Here is a 23,709-nt window from a genome sequence, read left to right on the forward strand (position 1 = left end):
CCCAATTTCTGTAACCCCCTCAGTCCCTACACCCCCTCCCTATCTCTGTAACCCCCACAAGCCCCTATACCCCCTCCCTATCTCTGTCATCTCCTCCAGCCCCTACACCCCCTCCCTATCTCTGTAACCCCCACAAGCCCCTACACCGCCTCCCTATCTCTGTAACCCCCACAAGCCCCAACACCCCCTCCCTATCTCTGTAACCCCCTCAGTCCCTACACCCCCTCCCTATCTCTGTAACCCCCACAAGCCCCTATACCTCCTCCCTATCTCTGTAACCCCCTCAGCCCCTACACCCCCTCCCTATCTCTGTAACCCCATCCAGCCCTTACACCCCCTCCCTATCTCTGTCATCTCCTCCAGCCCCTACACCCCCTCCCTATCTCTGTAACCCCCTCCAGCCCCTACACCCCTCCCTTTGTAACCCCCACCAGCCCCTACACCCCCTCCCTATCTCCATAACCCCCTCCAGTCCCTACACCCCCTCCCTATCTCTGTAACCCCCTCCAGCCCCTACACCCCCTCCAGCCCCTACACCCCCTCCAGCCCCTACACCCCCTCCCTATCTCTGTAACCCCCACAAGCCCCAACACCCCCTCCCAATTTCTGTAACCCCCTCAGTCCCTACACCCCCTCCCTATCTCTGTAACCCCCACAAGCCCCTATACCCCCTCCCTATCTCTGTCATCTCCTCCAGCCCCTACACCCCCTCCCTATCTCTGTAACCCCCTCCAGCCCCTACACCCCTCCCTTTGTAACCCCCACCAGCCCCTACATCCCCTCCCTATCTCTGTAACCCCCTCCCTATCTCCGTAACCCCCTCCAGCCCCTACACCCCCTCCCTATCTCCGTAACCCCCACAAGCCCCTACACCCCCTATCTCCGTAACCCCCACAAGCCCCTACACCCCCTCCCTATCTCTGTAACCCCCACAAGCCCCAACACCCCCTCCCTATCTCTGTAACCCCCTCAGTCCCTACACCCCCTCCCTATCTCTGTAACCCCCACAAGCCCCTATACCTCCTCCCTATCTCTGTAACCCCCTCAGCCCCTACACCCCCTCCCTATCTCTGTAACCCCATCCAGCCCTTACACCCCCTCCCTATCTGTCATCTCCTCCAGCCCCTACACCCCCTCCCTATCTCTGTAACCCCCTCCAGCCCCTACACCCCTCCCTTTGTAACCCCCACCAGCCCCTACACCCCCTCCCTATCTCCATAACCCCCTCCAGTCCCTACACCCCCTCCCTATCTCCGTAACCCCCTCCAGCCCCTACACCCCCTCCCTATCTCCGTAACCCCCACAAGCCCCTACACCCCCTTCCTATCTCTGTAACCCCCTTAGTCCCTACACCCCCTCCCTATCTCCGTAACCCCCTCCAGCCCCTACACCCCCTCCCTATCTCTGTAACCCCCACAAGCCCCAACACCCCCTCCCAATTTCTGTAACCCCCTCAGTCCCTACACCCCCTCCCTATCTCTGTAACCCCCACAAGCCCCTACACCCCCTCCCTATCTCTGTAACCCCCTCCAGCCCTTACACCCCTCCCTATCTCTGTCATCCCCTCCAGCCCCTACATCCCCTCCCTATCTCTGTAACCCCCACCAGCCCCTACACCCCCTCCCTATCTCTGTAACCCCCACCAGCCCCTACACCCCCTCCCTATCTCTGTAACTCCCTCCAGCCCCTACACCCGCTCCCTATCTCTCTAACCTTCTCCAGCCCCTACACCCCTCCCTATCTGATATCCCCTCCAGCCCCTACACCCCTATCTCTGTAACCCCAATCCAGCCCCTACATCCCCCTCCCTAACTCTGCCACATCCTCAGGCCCCTATACCCCCTCCCTATCTCTGTAACCCCCTCCAGTCCCTACACACCCTCCCTAACTCTGTAACCTCCTGCAGTCCCACAAACCTCTCTACCTCTGTAACCGCTTCCAATTCCAGCCTCTTTGACCATCCCCCAATTCCCATCACTCCATCGTTGCTGAGCATGCCTTCAGCTGCCTGGGTCCAGAGCTCTGGCATTCCCTCCCGTCTCTCTCTCTCCCTCCTCCTTTTAAATACTCTTTAAGACAGACCTCTGAAAACCACGTTTTTGGTCACCTATCCTAATATCAACCTTGTGCAACTGTGTCAAACGTCCTTCCACACTCGCTCCTGTGAAGGACATTAAAGATTTCCTTTCTGATAGGTGCTTTGCAGTGGTTGGACCTGGTCTTACCTTCAGGTGGTGACTGGTGTTGGTTGGTGGAGGTGGCGGTGGTGGTGGAGGGGGTAGTTCCTCACTGTAACTGCCCTTCTTGTTTCCTAATGGCTGGTACGCCTGTCCTGGCAATTTGGAGCCTCCTCCATAGAAGGAGTGCTCCGGTTTCCTGGCATTCCCGTACATTCCCTCAGGGCCGTAGGACGTGTCCGGGAGGGTGGGAGATCCACCAAAGTGGGCAGGTGGGTACCAGCTTGGAGAGGCCTGGGGGGGTTCTGGGGCCTGAGGGACTGAAGCGTACGACAGCTCGGGATACCTGTGCTGTTGGGTTCGGTAGGCCGGCTCGGGGTGCTGGTGGAAGTAGGATGGGGAGACCTGTCGTGGTGGGGGAGGCCCATAGGCTTGCTCGGCCTGGCGACCGGGCTGGGTGTAGTTTGGCACCGGCTGGGCCACTTTGACCTGCACGTTGAAGGCTGGGCCCGTGGACGTCGAGGCTGTGGTGTAGGAAGCTGCCACAGGCTGAGGGTACGGCCTCGAAACAGGGGCTGAAGTGTAGGCCCCAGCCTGAGGCGAGGAGGCAGTGTTGTAGGCCCCAGGATGTGCTGAGGTGCTATAGGCTGGAGGGTGGGAGGTGTTGCCATAGGCAACTGGCCGAGAGGCAGAGTAGGCCTCAGCCTGCCCTGGTGCCTTTGTTGCCATGGTAACAGACGGCTGAGCCATGGGTTTGTATGTGGGCAGTTGTTTGGCTGGAATGTTGGCCGGTTGGGAATGATAGGGAGTCATGCCTGGAGCAATGCTGCTGTCATAGTTCTGCAAAACAAAAATAAAGTGTTAGAGGCTTAAGAAAAATAATTACATTCCCAATTAGAGAATAACAGTTACAATCCAAAGTCAAATCAGTCTCATGACAACTCTGTAACTGCCAATGGCCATTTTCTCTGACTCAAAGGGCACTTCGATCTTTTGATCCCATTAATCCTATGGCCCTCAAGGTCATAAACTTTAACTTTGTTAACCTTAGATCAGACTGACCTAGTTCCCCTCTAGGCCCTGGCTAACCAAAGACCTGAGGCACCCATCAACTCGGTTATCCTCGAGTCCTCACTGACATGGTGTCGCTGTTAAAATAACTCCACACACGTGGGTATCCCATCACCATGTCACCCTTTACTTCTGTTGACACTAATCTAGCCCCCTCAGAGTCAGCTCTCAGAATGAACAGAATGTCTGACACTTTGCTCTTATCTATCAACCAGGGCTGACTTTGTCACAATCTCTACACGTGTCTCCCATCGACACAGTGCCCTTCTGACCCTCATCCACAATGCGATCCCAGGCCCTGTTGGCTTGGCGACCCATACTGAGCCGATGGCCCCGTGAGCCCCCTGACCCCGATGGCCTGAAACTCCCAGAGAACCTGCAGCTGCTGCCCTCTCACCTGTCTGGTCCGGGGTTGGAACGGCGAGTTATTCTCCATATCAGCCAACATGCTGGTCAACGAGTCAATCTCAGCGTCAATACTTGAGGGGCGATTCACAGGCTTCTCCAGGGGCCTTGTCTGTAAAACAAGGCAGGGTTAAAGAGACATTTCCTGGTGTAGAAACTGTCTGGGTTGGCGGTGGGGTGTGGGGAGTATCGATTGACCCTGCACAGGGTCAGTTCAGCTAACGTTCAATTAACACCCAACCAATTGACCCTGCTCTTATCTCACAACTCCTCAAATGCTGACCCTTCTCCAGTACAGGTGACTTGCGTTTCGAAAATGCCACGTGAGGCAATTCACAGCAACTGGGGGTCTTTCTTTGTGGTCACTCTTATACCGTTAGAAGTGTGGTGGCTGTTTTGCGCACAGCAAATAGCAAAATGATAATGGGCACCTACTTTTTTTTTGGCAATGTTGTTTCAGGGACCGACAGAAGGCCTTGGACACTCAGGAGAGGATCTCAACTCATCCCCTAACTGACTCTTCTACAAAATAGCGGCCACTCAATATTTTTGCAAGAACCTGGGAGAACAAACTGGGGCTTGGTCTCACCCAAAAGATAGCACAACAGAGTGACAATGCGGTACTCTGTTTGGGGAACATGGATTTTTGGCTTTTAAGAACTGGAATATGGAACTGTTTGGACATTACTAGGTTGCAGGGGGTTTGCCATTTGACTTCTTGGGAGTCAGAAATGAAAGACAACTGCCACCTGGGGTAAGGTTAGGTCACTGGGCCTGAAATGTTAACTTTGATTTCTCTTCACAGATACTGTTGAGTTTTTCCAGCAACTTCTGCTTTTGTTGCCAGTTATTTGCTGTTTCGTAACAAAGCAAATAGTTTTGGGGTGGAGATATCCCCAAAGCTTTTAAAAAGACATACAAGATGGGTTTATGGTCTTAATTGCTGACAAACACTTTTGGAAGCTGTCCTGTAGTGGAGTCTCAGGTAGATGGGATAGTGAAGAACGCTTTTGGTATGCTTTCGTTTATTGGTCAGAGTATTGAGTACAGGAGTTGGGAGGTCATGTTGTGGCTGTACAGGACATTGGTTAGGCCACTGTTGGAATATCGCGTTCAATTCTTGTCTCCTTCCTGTCGGAAAGATGTTGTGAAACTTGAAAGGGTTCAGAAAAAATTTACAAGGATGTTGCCAGGGTTGGAGGGTTTGAGCTATAGGGAGAGGCTGAACAGGCTGGGGCTGTTTTCCCTGGAGCATTGGAGGTTGAGGGGCGACTTTACAGAGGTTTATAAAATCATGAGGGACATGGATAGGGTAAATAGACAAGGTCTTTTTCCTGGGGGGTCAGGGAGTCCAGAACTAGAGGGCATAGGTTTTGGGAGAGAGGGGAAACTTTTTCACGCAGAGGGTGGTATGCGTATGGAATGAGCTGCCAGAGAAAGTGGTGGAGGCTGGTACAATTGCAACATTGAAAAGACTTCTGGATGGGTATATGAATAGGAAAGGTCTAGGGGGATATGGGCCGGGTGCTGGCAGGTGGGACTAGATTGGGTTGGGATATCTGGTCGGAATGGACGGGTTGGACCGAAGGGTCTGTTTCCGTGCTGTACATCTCTATGACTCTTAAGTACTGAGGGTTGGACTTCCTCACATCAACAGATGGGGAGATCAGGGGGTTGGGGGATTGTCAATTCAAGATTGAGAATGAGATTTTGGTTGGGAGTAAAGATATGGCACCAAACAAGATAGACTCAGATTCGCCATGTTTAAACTGAATGCAAGGACAGGCTAGAGGGTCTGAAAGGCCTCATCCTGCTCCTGAAATCTTACCACAATCATTTGTTCCAATGTAAAAACGGAGTTTCATTACCTTTAATAAAGTCTGTCTGTTTTGAAGATCATCAAGACAATGCTGTTATTATTCAGGAAGGAAGCTATTCTCAATATCAAAGCAAGAATCAATCAGTAACAGTTTTTAAAAATCTGAAGCACCGTGGATGCTGGAAATCTGAAACAAAAACTGAAATTGCTGAAGAAACTCAGCAAGTCCAGCAGCATCTGTGGAGAGAAAGCAGAGTTAATGTTGTGGTACCAGTGACCCTTCTTCAGAACTGATGGTTACTGTCATTTGGTCACCGGGCCCAAAACATTAGATTAGATTAGGTTCCCTACAGCATGGAAACAGGCCCTTCGGCCCAACAAGTCCACACCGACCCTCTGAAGAGCAATCCACCCAGACCCATTCCCCTACATTTACCCCTGACTAATGTGAAGAGAAAGTGAGGGCTGCAGATGCTGGAGATTCCTCATTCCTGAAGAAGGGCTCATGCCCGAAACGTCGATTCTCCTGCTCCTTGGATGCTGCCTGACCTGCTGCGCTTTTCCAGCAACACATTTTCAGCCCTGACTAATGTACCTAACACTACGGGCAATTTAGCATTGCCAATTCACCTAAGCTGCACATCTTTGTGATTATGGGAGGAAACGGGAACACCTGGAGGAAACCCATGCAGACACAGGAAGAACGTGCAAACTCCGCACAGACAGTTGCCCGAGGTGGGAATTGAACCCAGGCCCCTGGCACTGTGAGGCAGCAGTGCTAACCACTGAGCCACCGTGCCACCTTGCTTTCTCTGCCATAGATGCTGACAAGCAGTTTTTAGCTGTTTAAAATGGCTCCCTCCTTCATGTGCTCACAGTTATCACTGTATACAGTCTGAATGGATCCTGAAGACCTAATATAATGAGGGAACAAGTGATGGATACATTAAGTAAGGGTTAATTGGATGTGAATTTGTTTTAAAAAAATATGGGAAGCTAGTAATCAGGGCTGGGGGGAGAGTTTTAAGGAATATGATTAACTGAAATAAAGCTCTCACCAAAAGTGTAGACATGGACTCTGTTTAAATCCAGTTATTTTCTACTATCTAATGCACACACTGCAATAATTCAGTACGCGCTGCCGACCAGAGTCAAACAGCCCTGTAGTCACCCTGTCCACTGCCTCAGCTGGAAGACAGCTATGTGAATTCAGCTCCCCCCTCCAGGGTGGGATCCTCACCTGTGTCTCATGGGGCACCTGTGGCTGTGCCTGACTCCAGGACACAGGAGTCCGCTCCTCCCTGACCCCTGACCCTGGGGGGTAGCGATGCTCTGCAGACATGGTTGTCGAGGGCTGGAACGACCCAGAACCTTCGGCAGGCGCCTGCGATTCTAGTCCTGTTGGAAAAGACCAGGAGCGTGATTATCAGAGTGTCCCCTGTGGCCATGGAATTGTGTGAGGTGTTTGGGGCATGCAAGTGTGTGTGCAGTCTGTATGTATGTATGGGCACATGGGTACGTATGGACATGTGTGGGCATCTCTATGTTTGTGGTGTGGGAGCCTGTGTGTGGGACATTGTGTGCACATTCTCCATCCACAGCACAACTCAAAGACCTCTTGAACCCCAGCTACTATTGTAATATAGAGATCACATATTTTATACAGCCAGCTCCCACATTAAAAGCAACAATTAACAATGCAGAATGAGGAATAAACATTTACCCATGACAACAGGAAAACCAACTTTTCACAGAAACAGAAACTCGGTGTCGGAGCAAGCCATTCGACCCCTGAAGCCCGCTCCACCATTCAGCATGATCACTTTGCTCAGGACTCTAGTCCTCCCATTGACCATGTTGCATTTAGCTATTCTACCTCCTCCTTGAGAACACAACGCTTCGGCCTCAACCACCTTCTATGGTTATGAATTCCACAGGCTGCCCACTCTCTGGGGGAAAGGAATCTCTCCTTATCTCAGTCCTTAAACGTTTAACCCGTATCCTTAAGCTACAAGCCCTGGTTCTGGACTCCCTCACCATCAGGGACACCCTTCCTGTCTCTAACCTGTCTAGACCTGGTAGAATTTTACAAGTTTTGGCCTCAACTGTGATCTTGGCTTCATATCGTGCAACATGTGAGCCCACCGTACTGTTTCCATATTGATAACATCTTCCTTACTCCCCTGTTTTGACACCATCACCTTGATATGTTAGGATTGCTCTGCCTTCAATTGTTTGTACTGTTTGGATTACTTGCCATTTTGGTTAGACCCTCAACTCTAATACCCACCATGTTATTCCAGCCACTTGGTTTGTCTCCAGCACCACCTTATTTTCATTTTTCTTGTGTTACCTCTCTGCCTCAATTAATTGGGTTATAGTTCATCCCCTAACCTTGCTATTCAGCTGTTGACACTTTTAATCACCTGCAGTGACTTATTATTCAATCTGTCTTAACTCCACTTACACCATTCGGATGATCTTTTGATCTCTGCTACAAATACTGTGACGATGTGCCACTCTGCACTTCACCTCCTGATGAAGGGGCAGCACTCTGAAAGCTTGTGATTTCAAATATATCTGTTGGGACTATAACCTGGTGTCGCGTGACTTCTGCCCCTCAGCCAGACTCTCCGACAGTGCCCACTCCCTCAGCACTGACCCTCCGACAGTGCCCACTCCCTCAGCACTGACCCTCTGACAGTGCGGCGCTCCCTCAGCACTGACCCTCCCCTCCCTCAGCACTGACCCTCCGACAGTGCCCACTCCCTCAGCAATGACCCTCCGACAATGCGGCGCTCCCTCAGCGCTGACCCTCCAACAGTGCAGCGCTCCCTCAGCATCCACCCTCCGACAGTGCGGCGCTCCCTCAGCGCTGACCCTCCGACAGTGCGACGCTCCCTCAGAACTGACCGTCCGGCAGTGCGCCCACTCTCACAGCACTGACCCTCCAACAGTGCGGCACTCCCTCAGCACCGACCCTCTGACAGTGCAGCACTCCCTCAGCACTGACCCTCTGACAGTGCGGGTGCTCCCTCAGCACTGACCCTCTGACAGTGCGGGTGCTCCCTCAGCACTGACCCTCTGACAGTGTGGCACTCCCTCAGTATTGACCCTCTGACAGTGCGGGTGCTCCCTCAGCACTGACCCTTTGACATGTGACACTCCCTCAGTACTGACCGTCTGACAGTGCGGTGCTCCCTCAGCACTGACCCTCCGACAGTGTGGCACTCCCTCAGCACTGACCCTCTGACAGTGCGGTACTCCCTCAGCACTGACCCTGCGACAGTGCGGTGCTCCCTCAGCACTGACCCTGCGACAGTGTGGCACTCCCTCAGCACTGACCCTCCGACAGTGCGGTACTCCCTCAGCACTGACCCTGCGACAGTGCGGTGCTCCCTCAGCACTGACCCTCCGACAGTGCGGCACTCCCTCAGCACTGACCCTTTGACAGTGCGGCGCTCCCTCAGCACTGACCCTTCAACAGTGCGGTCCTCCCTCAGCACTGATCCTCCGACAGTGTGGCACTCCCTCAGCACTGACCCTCCGACAGTGCGGTACTCCCTCAGCACTGACCCTGCGACAGTGCGGTGCTCCCTCAGCACTGACCCTCCGACAGTATGGCACTCCCTCAGCACTGACCCTTCAACGGTGCAGTGCTCCCTCAGCACTGACCCTTCAACAGTGCGGTCCTCCCTCAGCACTGATCCTCCGACAGTGCGGTGCTCCCTCAGCACTGACCCTCCGACAGTATGGCACTCCCTCAGCACTGACCCTTCAACGGTGCAGTGCTCCCTCAGCACTGACCCTCCGACAATGCGGTGCTCCCTCAGCACTGACCCTATGACAGTATGGCACTCCCTCAGCACTGACCCTTTGACAGTGTGGCACTCCCTCAGTACTGACCCTTCAACGGTGCAGTGCTCCCTCGGCACTAGCGACTGATGCACTGCTCTGGATTGAGCGTTGAAGTGTGACGTGGAACTTTGCTCTGCACCTTCAACCCAATAGACGAAAATCTTAGCAAACTGATCCTCCTTTCTGTGAACATTCACCTCTGGAATTTCAACTCCCTTGGGAGAATGTGAAGCTTTTTGAGTGTTCTGCAAACCTAATGCAGGAGGAACCTGGGATAAGGGCGGGAAGATGAATCACCATGAGCTAAAACAGCAGCCTTTTTGAGTTCATTGGGAAAGCAGGCTTACTGCGTTGGAACTGACAGCTAGCCTCAGAGTGCGTCATCCCTTCAATCTCTGCACAATTTCTTCAATCTCTGCATGTCCTTGTAAGGAAAGCGATTCCTTTAGCAGAAGTGGAATTTTCCACACATGCCATGGGGATTAACCCTTGCAGAACTAAGCACAGAAACCACCTGTGTATCCTGCTGACTTGCACAGTTCACCATTTCTGCCTGGCACGCCTATTTGGAGCTGACCAACTTCAGCTCTTAGCTTATCCTCCAATCATTGGCTCGTTGCTTGTCCAAGAGGGAAAAATATGTCAGCAACATCCTCGAATCCGGACAGTGCTCCCGTCTCTCCAAGGGGCGGGAGCTAGTGCTAAGCAGAATCCAGGATAACACAGGGGAAATATTTCAGTTCTTTAACTTGAAATGAAGTCTGAAAATTCCAAGAACAATTCCAAATGAAACCATGACAACAGGGATAGGTCCAAAATTGGGGCAGGGAAAGCTCAGGCCACATGCCAGCACACGCACATACATGTCGTAGACACAGACACATACACGCACTCAGACATTGGCAAGGCATATACATGCACACAGAGACATGAATGCAAACACACACGTGGACACAGACACACACAGATGCCAACAGACATGTGCATGCACACACAAAGATACAAAGCACGTTATATAGACGTGCACATAAAGATACACAGACAAATCAACATTTGGGTGGATATAAAAGAAATCCCATGGCACTACTGCAAAGAGGGAATTCCCCCACAACCCTGGGGCAATACTTATCTCTCAACCAACATCTTTGAAAAATGATCTGATCATTTGCTCAAAGTTGCTTGAGAGGGCTTGTTGTGCACAAACTGACTGTCCCTTTTCTACATTACAACAGCGACTACAATTCAAAAAGACCTACAGGGGCTGCAAGGCGCTTTCAGTTACCCTGAGATGGTGAAAGGCACTATGGAAATGAAAATGTATCATTTTTGTGTTGGAATTGAGATAGGTCAGAGTTAGAATCCAGACGACTTGACACAGTGTCTAGTTCCTGTTGCCACCCCCCAAATAAAGTAAAAATTCATCCAGCCTCTTGTGTAATGGCTTCACCTATTTCTAACGAGTCAATAAAACTGGCCCCTGCTCCAAATGTATGTTCCAATGGTGTCAACACAAGAAATAGGAGTGGCACTAGGCAGATCCGTCTCTCAAGATTGTATTTGAATGGTGGGACAATCAGGGCTAATATTCTCCTTTCCTGTCCACTCCCCAAATCTCTTGATTCCCTGATTCTCTGTTCCGCCCAGCCTTAAACATATTCAATGTTGGAGCATTCATAACCTTTCGGTGTAGAGAATGTGAAAGATTCCTAACAACCTGTGTGAAGAAATCTCTCCTCATCTAATCCTCAATGGGTCAGCCTCCCTCCATTGTAATTTCTCAGATACTGAAATGGTATAGACAATGAACACACGGTGAATGTTTTAGATTTAGATTAGATTCGATTCCTTACAGTGTAGAAACAGGCCCTTCAGCCCAACAAGTCCATCCCGACCCTCCGAAGAGAAACCCACCCAGACCCATTCCTCCCCTTCACCGAACACTATGGGCAATTTAACACGGCCAATTCACCTAGCCTGCACATCTTTGTGACTGTGGGAGAAAACCGGAGCACCTGGAGGAAACATGGGGAGTATGTGCAAACTCCACACAGTCAGTTGCCTGAGGCGGGGATTGAACCCGGGTCTCTGGCGCTGTGAAGCAGCAGTGCTAACCACTGTGCCACCGCACCGCCCAGGATGTCGATAACTGAAACTGAACACAGAAGGAGCAAGTCAGCATTCAGACATGGTTTGCCATTAATATGAACAACTTCAGTTAGAAAGAATCTAATTGTCTCTCTGTAACAGTCAAGGGCCTTATCACTGCTCAGAAGCCTGTCCCACCATCTACAAGGCCCAAGTCAGGAGTGTAATGGAATACTGTCCACTTGTCTGGATAGGTCAGCTCCAACAACAGTCAAGAAGCTTGATGCCATCCAGGACAAAGCAATTCACGACTGGCCTCCCATCCACCAACAACACACGTTGGCAGCAGTAGGTATTACCTACACCAGCCACTGCAGTAACTCCCATGGCACCTTTAACAGCAAGTTCCAAACCCTCAACCATCTCGAAGCATGAGGGCAGCAGATACATGGGAACACATCTGCACGTCCCCCTCCGTGCCACTCACCACCCTGACCTGGAACTATATTGCTGCTCCTTCAGTGGCACTGGGTCGAGACCCTGGATCTCCCTTTCTGAACAGCCCTGAGGTTGTTCCCATGCCCCAAGGATTACAGTGGGGTTCAAGCAGGCAGCTCACCACCACCTTCTCAAAGGGCAATTAGGGATGAGCAAAAAAAGATGCTAGCCCACCAATGACACCCACATCCCCTGAATGAAGAGAAATGGGCTCGGCTGATTGCAATAACTGCCCCCAATCCCAGGAGTTTTGCCCTGGCCTAGAGATACAAACAGTAACAGAGAGCTCCTTGAGTGGCGGTGTGTGCCACGCTGGGTACCTGGTTGTGGTGCTGTGTATCGTACTGGCCCTCCAGCACTCAGATTGCCATTTTGCACCGACCAGGTCTGCTTGGATTTGAGTGCACCGGCGGTGGGTTCAAGTCTCTGCTGTTCCCGGTAAACAGTCGATGCGGAGATGGAGGGCGTGCCCAACACCGGGGCGGGAATGCTTTCCGGAAGGTTACTGCTGCACTTTGGAGGAAGCCAAGTCGGGCCAGACATCACCAAATCCTAAGGGGTCAAACACACACATCATTATTAACTTGCATGTGTGACTCACTAGGAGATGACAGCATCAAATCTCCACCTTTCACACAACAGAACTGATCAAAATTCAATACCCAGCAATTTGTCTTTGCTGCAGTGATAGAGAGAGAAAGGCTGTGTGCCAAGGGAGGGAAAGGGATTAATGGAGGATTGCAAGACTGGGGGCAGAGAGAGAAAATGAGAGAGCAAGAGATAATAAGAGCAAATGAATGAAACAAGAAAAGCAAGTCAGAGATAAACAGGAGGGAGCAAAATAGTTACAGACAGCAAGGAGCAGGGGAGGGAAAGTGAAAAGGGAAAAATGGAAAGGCAGCATCAGCATGAGGGAGGGAGCAACAGTGTGACAGAGAGGAGCAAGAGAAGGGGCATGTAAGTGGGAGAGAGGACACAGGAACGTGTGAGACAATGCATGATAAAGAGGTGCGAGTAAGAGAGAGTGAAGGACAGAGACAAATCGAGTGAGTGACAGCACGGGAGAAAGATTGAGAGAAAGAAAATGGTGGAAATGTGTGCAATCTCAGTTTGAAACCCGTACAAATTGAAATTTGGAAGTGAGAATGCGGACATCAAATCGTGTCATAAAAACGCCCCTCTCACTCCGCTGTCCCCCTCCCCTCCTGAAGCTCACTTGTCGCAACAGGATAAAAGAATCAAGAAACTTTGACCAACATCTTTCCCATCATCGACAGAGGCACAGCTCCCGAATCCGCCTTCCTCTCTGGAAGTGACTGAACACAGAGAAAAACAATGTGAAGAAAGAATTCCCCTGGAGACTGGAGACCAGGGCCTGAAGGAATCCGCAATTTTACCTAATATGGTGCTGAGATTAACACACGCAGAGCGGGTCAGTGGCATTCAAAAATATAAATCCCTCCCAGCCAAACAAGTGTTGAATCTCTCCACTCTGCCATCAGCGAGTTGAAGCCAGTAGGAAAAACAATTCGGCTGTTTTTACTCTCAACATTTTGTATTCAAGGAACAGGATGCAGGTGGCCCTTGAAAGAAGGAAGAGTGGTTTATGATCAGGACAGCTAATTTGTTTGCTTAAAAATGTCTCTCTCTCTCCTCCTCCCACAGGAGCTTTTATTCACCAGAACAGGAGCAGGCCATTCCAGCCCTCCAGGCTGGTACATTTGAAAAAAGATGAGACAATCTGGAGACTAACCCTAACTCCAACCTCGAAAATTCTTTCATTCCAACTGTGACCAATGTGGAGGACAAAATATGGGGAGGGATTTACAAAAGTTAAAGGCAGAGAGAGAGAGAGAGAGAGAGAGAGAGACACAGAGAGAGAGAGAGAGAGAGAGAGAGCAAGGAGGCAGTCAGAAAATGAGCGAGGGGGCATAAGTGAGGTCAACGGAGAAAGCAACTGAGAGGGGCAGAGTGACAGTGAGCAAACTACAGGACAGAGAACAGCGAGCGGGTGAGAGGGTCAGAGATAGTGAGAGGAGCAAAGAGTGCGTCAGCAAGAGGGGGACACAGTGTGAGAGCGAGAGGAGCAGCGAGTAACAGAGATAGACAATGACCAGGAGAGGCAGAAAGAATAAGCCAGTGAGAGGGACAGATAGAGAAGTGGGGGGGGGGCAGACAGACAGGCAGAGAGAGGGAGGGAGGGAGGGAGGGGAGAGAGAGAGAGACAGACAGACAGACAGAGACAGAGAGAGAGGCAGAGAGAGGGAGGGAGGGAGGGAGGGGAGAGAAAGAGAGACAGACAGACAGACAGACAGAGGGGGGGAACAGACAGACAGAGAGGCGGGGAGGAGAGAGAGAGGAGGGGAACAGAGAGAGAAAGAGAGAGAGACAGACAGAGAGGCAGAGAGAGGGAGGGGAGAGAGAGAGAGACAGACAGAGACAGAGAGAGAAAGAGAGAGAGGGAGAGAGAGAGAAGGGGGACAGACAGAGAGAGAGGCAGAGAGGGCTGGGAGAGAGAGAGAGGCAGAGAAAGAGTGAGAAAGACAGGCAGAGGGAGAGAGTGAGAAGGACAGGCAGATAGTGAGTGAGAAAGACAGGCAGAGGGAGAGAGTGAGAAGGACAGGCGAAGAGAGAGAAAGTGAGAAAGACAGGCAGAGAGAGAGAGAGAGAGAGAGAGAGCAGGGCAGACAGAGAGCGAGCAAAACAGGGTCAGAGGTCAGACAGAGAGCATGAGCCAAGGAGTTTGAGCAAAAGTGGCAGACACAGACAGAGCGAGAGAGAGAGGCAGACAGAATGAGACAGTGAAGTGCAAACACAGAAAGAGCAGAGAAAGAGATGGTGTGTATCTGTGTGGGTGAGTATTGGCAAATAGAGAGAGCAGGGCACAATGTGTGTGAAGGGGCAGAGAGGGAGAAGGCAGGAGGGAGGGGCGTAGAGAGCATGTGAGGAGTGGCCAGGGAGTGAGAGGAACAAACAGACAGAGAGGCAAACTGGGAGACAGCAAGGGGAAGACAGTAATGACCTCCATGTATCCATGTCACTCTAGCCTTATTCTGTACTCCTGAGTTTGAGAACACCAGCAATTCCAGCCCTTTGGGCAGTGACTAGATTAGATTACTTACAGTGTGGAAACAGGCCCTTCGGCCCAACAAGTCCACACCGACCCGCCGAAGCGCAACCCACCCATACCCCTACATATACCCCTTACCTAACACTATGGGCAATTTAGCATGGCCAATTCACCTGACCCGCACATCTTTGGACTGTGGGAAGAAACCGGAGCACCCGGAGGAAACCCACACAGACACGGGGAGAACGTGCAAACTCCACACAGTCAGTCACCTGAGGCGGGAATTGAACCCAGGTCCTTGGTGCTGTGAGGCAGCAGTGCTAACCACTGTGCCACCGTGCCGCCCAACTGTGCCACCGTGCCGCCCATGGGGACGTGGGCGTGGGGACAGTCTCTATATGAGCATTTATCAAAGTGGCTGTGGAATATTCTGAGCTGTGCTGACATCCTGATCTCCAAGTACTGGTTAATAAGCTTTTTCTTTTCATGTTAAGAGGTGAATGATAGCAAAAGGGTCACTCCCCTTGCTTTGAACAAGGGTTTTTGACCTGTCAGCGCTCCTTGTGGAGTAAGATGCATTAGTGGACTTTCCTGGGTGAAAGAGCCATGGAAAAGGAGGCATGGGAAGGTGACAGATGGAGAGAACAGAGACATCTCCGCTTGCTTCCTGCAGCCAGACCCCTTGTCCCTGGAATCTGTCCTTATCCAATGTTATTCACCCTTGCTGCAGAGACCAGGGTTTGGACCTTGTCAAACTTCCAGACCTTTTCTGAAAGCCCACCCCTTGTAGGCAAGCCAGAGAATTCGACAAAGCTGACAAGGGGACCTCTTTCAGACACAAATCCTCAATGAAGATGAAGAGGGGATTTGAGAGAGATGCAGAAGATCATGAACAGGGATCTTGTGCTGAAGTGGTGGTGTCTCACCCTCTCGAACAGAACACCAAGATTCAAGCACCATCTGCCAGCTATAATATCTTTGAACAGGTTGCTACAAATAACTATAAGGTCAGGAGGTTTCTGGGTAGAGTTGGTTGGGTGAAACTGTTCCCATTAGCGAAAAGTAAACTGGCAAAAAGAGGGCAAGGAAAAAGCATTCTTAAGTGGATTATATGATGAAAATAAATCAAATTGCTGGAAAAGCTCAGCGAGGACAAATCAATGTCCATGTTTCGGGTTGAGTGAGCCTTCCTCAGATGGGTGATGAAAGGTTGGATCAGCTGGGCTTGTATCTACTGCAATAAAACATGCAAGTTCCTGAGGGGTCCTGATACAGAGCAGATGGAGCAGTTGTTTCTTCTTATGGGAGAATCGAGAACAGTTTCAAAGATGAGGAGACTTTTTCTTTCAGTGTCATGAGTCCTTGTAATTCTCTTCCTAAAAAGGCAGAGTTCTTGAACGTCTTTAAGCCACAGGTGAATAGATTCTTGTTAAGCGAGCGAGTGAATGGTTATCAGGGGAGGTGGGAGTGTGCATTGGAGTTCACAATCCCATCAGCCATGGTCTTATTACATAGAACGGAGAACAGTGCAGCACAGTACAGGCCCTTCAGCCCACGATGTTGTGCCGAGTATTTCCCTTCATCTAAGATTAACCAAACCTACACATCCCTCAATTTACTGCCATCTATGTGTTTGTCCAGCAGTCGTTTCAGTATCCCTAATGTCTCTGACTCTCCTATCACTGCTAGCATTGCAATCCACGCACCCCCCACTCTCTGTGTAAAGAATCTACCTCTGCCATCGCCCCCAAACCTTCCTCCAATCACCTTAAAATGATGCCCCCTCGAGACAGCCATTTCTGATCTGGGGAAAAGTCTCTGGCTATCACTCTATCAATGCCTCTCATTACCTCCATTACCTTGTACACCTCCACCAAGTCACCTCTCTTCCCTCTCTCCAGTGTGAAAAGCCCAAGCTCACTCAACCTCTCTTCGTAAGCCAAGTCCTCCAATCCAGGTAGCATCCTGGTAAATCTCCTCTGCACCCTCTCTAAAGCATCTACATCCTTCCTATAATAAGGCGACCAGAACTGGACACAATATTCCAAGTGTGATCTAGCCAGGGTTTGATAGAGCAGCAGCAAAACCTCGTGGCTCTTAAACCCAATCCCCCTGTTAATGAAAGCCAAAACACCATACGCCTTCTTAACAATCAGATCAATTTGGGCGGCCACTCTGAGGGATCGATGTACGTGGACCCCAAGATCCCAGTGTTCCCCCACACTGCCAAGAATCGTAACTTTAACCATGTACTCAGCGTTCGACCTTCCAAAGTGAATCACTTTGCATTGTTAAATGGTAGGACAGACTCATGGGGCCAAATGGCCGACAGGGAAAAGAGCAGGGCCATGAGACATAGCAAGTTGCTCTTGCAGAGAGCCAGCAACAACACAATGGCGGAATGGCCTCGTTGTTAATGCAGGAACTGTTCTATGATAACACTGCCAAACCACACTTGCCTGAATGCCATTTGCATCCCTGCAGCCCTCACATGGGGCTCTACCATCACCATCAAACAGGGGACACATGACAGCTATTCCGGCGTAGAATTCTGCCTTATCTTCCATTTCCCCCAAGCTGCTGTGGGGGGGACTGGCACACAGGCCAAATAATACACCAGCTGCCTCAGTGAAATCCTGCTAACTCAGCACAGTTTCAGTCATGGGTCTGTCCGGTTGAGTCAGCATTTACGTCAAGCATTTGCCGCTGGATAACTGCGAAACTGAACGTAGCAGTCAATTTATCTCATGATTGAAACTAATTTTAAAAATCTTGCTCCAATCCCTAATAATGGGCACATGATCATTTACATGAATCCAAAAGATCCCTCAGTACAGTGACTCTCCAACAGGGCGGCACTCCCTCAGCACTGACCCTCCAACGCTCCCTCAGCACTGACCCTCCAACAGTGTGGCACTCCCTCAGCACTGACCCTCCGACAGTGAGGCGCTCCCTCAGCACCGACCCTCCAACAGTGCGGCGCTCCCGCAGCACCGACCCTCCAACAGTGCGGCGCTCCCGCAGCACTGACCTTCCGACTGTGCCCACTCCCTCAGCACTGACCCTCCGACAGTGAGGCACTCCCTCAGCACTGACCCTCCGACAGTGCGGCACTCCCTCAGCACTGACCCTCCGACAGTGCGGCACTCCCTCAGCACTGACCCTCCGACAGTGCCCAATCCCTTAGCACTGACCCTCCGACAGTGCCCAATCCCTCAGCACTGACCCTCCGACAGTGCCCAATCCCTCAGCACTGACCCTCCGACAGTGCTCACTCCCTCAGCACTGACCCTCCGACAGTGCTCACTCCCTCAGCACTGACCCTCCGACAGTGCTCACTCCCTCAGCACTGACCCTCCTTCAGCACAGACCTTTGACAATGCAACATTCCCTCAGTACCGCACTGGATGAATTGGCCCTGATCTTGTGCTGTTTGTATTTGACGTGAGCCAATTGTGCCTGTTTGAATCTGAGAAGAACGTCTCTTTCCTGAGGGACTGCAAAAGCTAGAGTCTGTTCTGCTGCGGAGAGAGAGTGATGAGAATTTGGTACAATACTGCAGAACAGGCCAAGGTCACAGATCACAAGATCACACAGGGATTTTAAACATTCCAACAGAGATGCCTCAGCACATATTCCCAATAGACAAGCAGAGATAAATGAAAAAGCATTCTGACCTACCTAACTCTGACAAAACAGGTGGGGAGCGATGGCCTGAGGCCCACCCACAGCCAGTTTGGCTTCTCAGTGAGTGCACCGGGAAGAAGGGGGGTCGGCACATGCAGGCCTCATCAGCCAGAGCCCAGGACTCAGTATCAATGTCAGGCTGGTAGTTGTGGCTGGGCATGTCCAGGCAAGGGACTTGGTAGCCTCAGCTCAGACAGGAAACGACAAGTTTTCAAAATGCAGACTTTGTTCAAAAGGAACTGAAAGAGGCAATGTATTCTCGGCCTGAGCTCCCCGCGGCTCCAATACAAAGGAGAGCAGGTTATGTTTGAGTTTATCAAATCTCTGGTTTCACTATGTTCTGGAGTAAGACTGTTCCGACAGGGGCTCGGCTGCACAGCTTACGAAGCAGTGTTCGGCTCTGGAGGGATAAGGCCGTAAGAAATAAGAACAAGAGTAGGCCATTCGGCCCCTCAAGCCTGCTCCGCCATTCAATAGGATCATATCTGACCTGACAGTCCTCACGTTCCTGCCTTTTCTCATAACCCTTGCTTCTCCTTCTGATCAAGAATCTATCCATCTCAGCATCTAGTACACGTAAGGACTCTGCCCCCACAAGTCTTTATGGCAAAGAGTTCCAAAGACACTCAATGCTCAGAAAAGAAATTTCTCCTGAAGGATTGGGAGGTCATGCCGCAGCTGTACAGGACATTGGTTAGGCCACCTTTGGAATATTGCGTGCAATTCTGGTCTCGCTGCCATAGGAGAGGTATTGTGAAACTTGAAAGGGTTCAGAAAAGATTTGCAAGGATGTTGCCAGGGTTGGAGCTACAGGGAGAGGCTGAACAGGCTGGGGCTGTTTTTCCTGGAGCGTTGGAGGCTGAGGGGGTGACCTTATAGAGGTTTACAAAATCATCAGGGGTGTGGATAGGGTCAATAGACAAGGTCTCTTCCCTGGGGGGCGGGGGGGTCCCGAACTAGAGGGCATAGGGTTAGGGTAAGAGGGCACAGATATAAAAATTACCTCAGGGGCAACTTTTTCACACAGAGGATGATGCGTGTATGGAACGAGCTGCCAGAGAAACTGACGGAGGCTGGTCTAATTAAAACATTTAAAAGGATGGGTGTATGAATAGGAAGGGGTTAGAGGGATATGGAGCAAATGCTGGCAAATGGGACAAGATTAATTTCAGATATCTGGTCAGCACAGACGAGTTGGACCAAAGGGCCTGTTTTCCATACTGTACAGCTCTATGACTCTATCTCAGTCGGAGAATATGCCCTTTGGTCACAGCCTTTCCCATGAGGGAAATATTCTCTCAAGCCCCATCAGAATCCAATATGAGATTACCTCTTATTCATCGAAACTTCAGTGAGTAGAGGCCCAAATGTTTAGTGCTTGTTCATAAGACAATGCCTCCATACCGAAGATCATCCGAGTGAACCTTCTCTGGTAGTAGGTGGCACACAGCAGGTTTACCGGAATGATCCCGGCTGACATTCCCTTGCGGCTGGAAGATTATGAGGTGATCTTTAAGATTAAAGGATTTGATGGTGCAAATGGAGTAAAATGGTTTCCTTTGTTGGAGGATGCTTGTTTGGGGGGGGGGGGGGGGGGGGAGCTTGGAGACCAGAAGCTTGAAACTGGAGCCAGGACTTCCAACGGTGATGGCAGAAAGCACTTCCTCACACAAAGGGAAGTGAAAATCTGGAAACCTCTCTCTCCAAGAAAGCTGTTCAGGCCATTGGTAAAGTGAAGTTTTCAATGCTGTGACTGAACATTTGTTCAAGATGATTAGAGAGTGGGGCATAAGAGGGAAATCACCCCTTGTTCTCCAGCTTGGATACGGGTGATGCCCAAGTAGTTCAATAACTTGTCAAAGTTTAAATTCTAAGCGCACTCACAAATGGCTGATCAAGACTATTTTATGCTGACAGTGCAGAGAAAGCTTTACTGTCAGTTTAAAAGTGTGGAGGGAGCTTAATGCTGTACCTAATCCCATGCTGTACCTGTCCTGGAGGTGTTTGGTGGGATCGGTGTACAGGGAACTTTTACTTGGTATATTCTGTGATACACCCAGACCCCAGCATTGTACAATACATATCCAACTCAAAGATTTATTCTGCTTCCACTGCACTTTCAGGCAGTATGTTCCACATCACAACTTATAAAGTGACGGAAAATTCTCATCTTTCCTGGTTCTTTTGCAGGTTTGTTCAACCAGCGTTCCTCTGTTGGCATCCCCCTGCCACAGGAAACAGTTTTTCCTTACTTACTCATAGAAAACCCTTCAAGGTTTCGATCACATCAGTTAAATCTCTCCACCCCTGCTCCATGGAGAATGGCTTCTCCAGTCTCAATGAACTGAAGCTGCTCATCCCTGAGGCCATTCTGGGGAAATCTCTGTACCTTCCCCGAGGCCTCAACATTCCTCCTGTGGGGCAGGGCCCAGAATTTGACACAATTCCCCAGCTGAGGCTTGATCACTTGGGGCGCACGAGACATTGCTGTGCACACAATTGTTCGGGGAAAGGTGTGTGGGTTTATAGTGATCAGAAACTTACCCACTCCTCCAACCTTATGGACAAGCCGTCCCCACACTCACTACCTCATTTATCCAGCCAGCCAGGATTCACAGGAACAGTTCCAGGCTGAGGAATCCAGCTGTGAAGACAGCTTGGAGGAGCTGGGACTGGTAGAGGGGGTGGAGGCAAGATTTCACCCAAGTTTCCATAAACCACAAGGGGTCTGGAAAGAGACAGCAGAAAGAAACCATTCCCAATGATGGTAGGATCGATGACCAGAGATTCATAGGGGTGTACAGCATAGAAACAGACCCTTCAGTCCAACTTGCCCATGCTGACCAGATATCCTTAATGAATCGAGTCCCGTTTGCCAGCATTTATCCCATATCCTTCTAAACCCTTCCCTTTCATGCACCCATCCTTATATGTTTAGATGTTGTAATTTTACCCACCTTCATCACTTCCTCTGGCAGCTCTTTCCATACACTCACAGTGTGTGAAAGAGTTGCCCCTTCTACCTTTCCCCTCTCACCTTAAACACACAGCCCTCTAAATTTGGACTCCCCCACTAGACCATGGCTATTCATCCTATCCATGCCTCATAAACCATGATTCTATGAGGTTACCCCTCAGCTTCTGATGTTCCAGGGAAAACAGCCCCAGCCTATTCAGCCTCTCCCTGTAGCTCAAACCCTCCAAGCCTGGCAACATCCTTGTAAATCTTTTCTGAACCCTTTCAACTTTCACAACATCCTTCCCAAAGCAGGGAGACCAGAATTGAGTATTCCAAAAGTCAATACAAACCAATGTTCTGTATAGCCACAACGTGACATCCCAACCCCTATACTCAATGCGCTGACCAACAAAGACAAGCATAACAAATGCCTTCCTCACTACCCTGTTCATCTGTGACTCTGTCCTCAAGGAGCTACGAACCTATACCTCAAGGTCCCTTTGTTTGGCAACACACCCCAGAACCTTACAATTGTAGGTGTCTAAGTCTTGCCTTGACTTACCTTATCAAAGCAAAGGACACTGATTGAAAACAACTGGCAAAAGAAGCAAATATATTTTAACACATTGAGGGGTTAGGGTGTGGAATGCGCTGCCTGAGAGTTTGCTGGATGCCGGTTGAGGTGAGGCTGTCAGAGGGGAGGTGAATTGTTTTATGAAGAGGTCAGATTTGCAAGGTCAGATGGAGAAGACAAGATTAGATTACTTACAGTGTGGAAACAGGCCCTTCGGCCCAACAAGTCCACACCGACCCGCCGAAGCGCAACCCACCCATACCCCTACATTTACCCCCTACCTAACACTACGGGCAATTTAGCATGGCCAATTCACCTGACCCGCACATCTTTGTAACTGTGGGAGGAAACCGAAGCACCCGGAGGAAACCCACACAGACACGGGGAGAATGTGCAAACTCCACACAGTCAGTCGCCTGAGTCGGGAATTGAACCTGGGTCTCAGGCGCTGTGAGGCAGCAGTGCTAACCACTGTGCCACTGTGCCGCCCACTAAGAGAGTGGCACTATCTGAATTACTGTTACTGAGAGCCAGCACAGACGTGGATGGACTCTTTCTCCTGTGCTGTAACTATTCTGTTACCACAATTTTGAAAATAAATGCACTCCACAGGGCTGTGGAGTGATTTGGATTGTCTCAAGGCGGAGAAAGGTGCTGTCGAAGCACAAGTCCTTGTTTGTTCTTGAGTCACAGTAACATCCTGGCGGATCCTGGCTTCTTCATTGTGTATTCTGACACAGACAGATGTGCACAAACTCTGCCTGAACAAGTCCCCGAGCTCTGTTCCACAAGGGAGCAATTTCTTCATTGCCCTGTGCCCTCCTGGATGAATGGCACCACAGTTTGGAACAGGCCCCACCCAAATCCTGCCCAATCTTCAACTGCAAGCTAGCTACAGAACAACATTAACCCAGTGAGTACTGCTCTCGTTTCCGAGTCAGAATATCATAAGTTCAAGCACCCCACCTGTTGCTTCAGCCAAACCCAGGCTGAACATCTGAGTGCAGTACCAAAGGAGGGAGTGCCACACTGCCTGAGACACAGTCTTTCGGATAAGACTCAGATGTCATTGCCTGCCTAGATGGATGTAAGAGGTCCCCAAATTGAAGAACTGGGGAAGGTTCTTCGTATCCTGGGGAAAATACATATTTCTCAAACAACACCAACAGATTACCCAGCCACTGCAACACTGCTGTTTGTGGGATCTTGCTGTGCCACAATATGGCCGCTGCGTTTCTTACATTACAACAAGAGCTGTCCTTCAAATGTACTGTGAAATGCTCTGGGACATCTCAAGGTCGTGCCAGGCACTACAGGAGTGAAAGGTTTATCTTCTGCTCTCTGTGAAGCCAACTGTTTGGTCTCTAGGGTTTGGTGGGGGAGGAAAACGGGGACGAGGCTTTGAATTAGAAAAACGAGAACAGGAGGCCATTCAGCCCCTCGAGTCTGTTTCTACATTCAACCCAGCTTTGTTCATTGACCCAACAAAATGGTTTGGGGTTGCCA

At 50.4% G+C, this 23,709-nt stretch overlaps 1 protein-coding gene across 6 annotated transcripts in view; it reads right to left on the reverse strand.

The window, feature by feature from the left end:
- Positions 1 to 23,492, reverse strand: part of trip6 (thyroid hormone receptor interactor 6) — a 42,902-nt gene extending 19,410 nt beyond the window's left edge. The window contains exons 1-5 of one of the 6 annotated variants that reach the window (XM_060854753.1): positions 23,445 to 23,492; positions 12,234 to 12,465; positions 6,713 to 6,870; positions 3,646 to 3,765; positions 2,226 to 3,017 (exon numbers count right to left, since the gene is read on the reverse strand). In XM_060854753.1, coding sequence (XP_060710736.1) covers positions 2,226 to 3,017; positions 3,646 to 3,765; positions 6,713 to 6,870; positions 12,234 to 12,456 — 1,293 coding nt within the window. In that variant the 5' untranslated portion in view covers positions 12,457 to 12,465; positions 23,445 to 23,492. The other 5 variants (XM_060854751.1, XM_060854748.1, XM_060854749.1 and 2 more) reach the window with 5 other exon arrangements.
- Between the last annotated feature and the right edge of the window lie 217 nt (positions 23,493 to 23,709).

The sequence above is a fragment of the Hemiscyllium ocellatum genome, chromosome 44 (assembly GCF_020745735.1).
Source record: "Hemiscyllium ocellatum isolate sHemOce1 chromosome 44, sHemOce1.pat.X.cur, whole genome shotgun sequence".
Lineage (NCBI taxonomy): Eukaryota > Metazoa > Chordata > Chondrichthyes > Orectolobiformes > Hemiscylliidae > Hemiscyllium > Hemiscyllium ocellatum.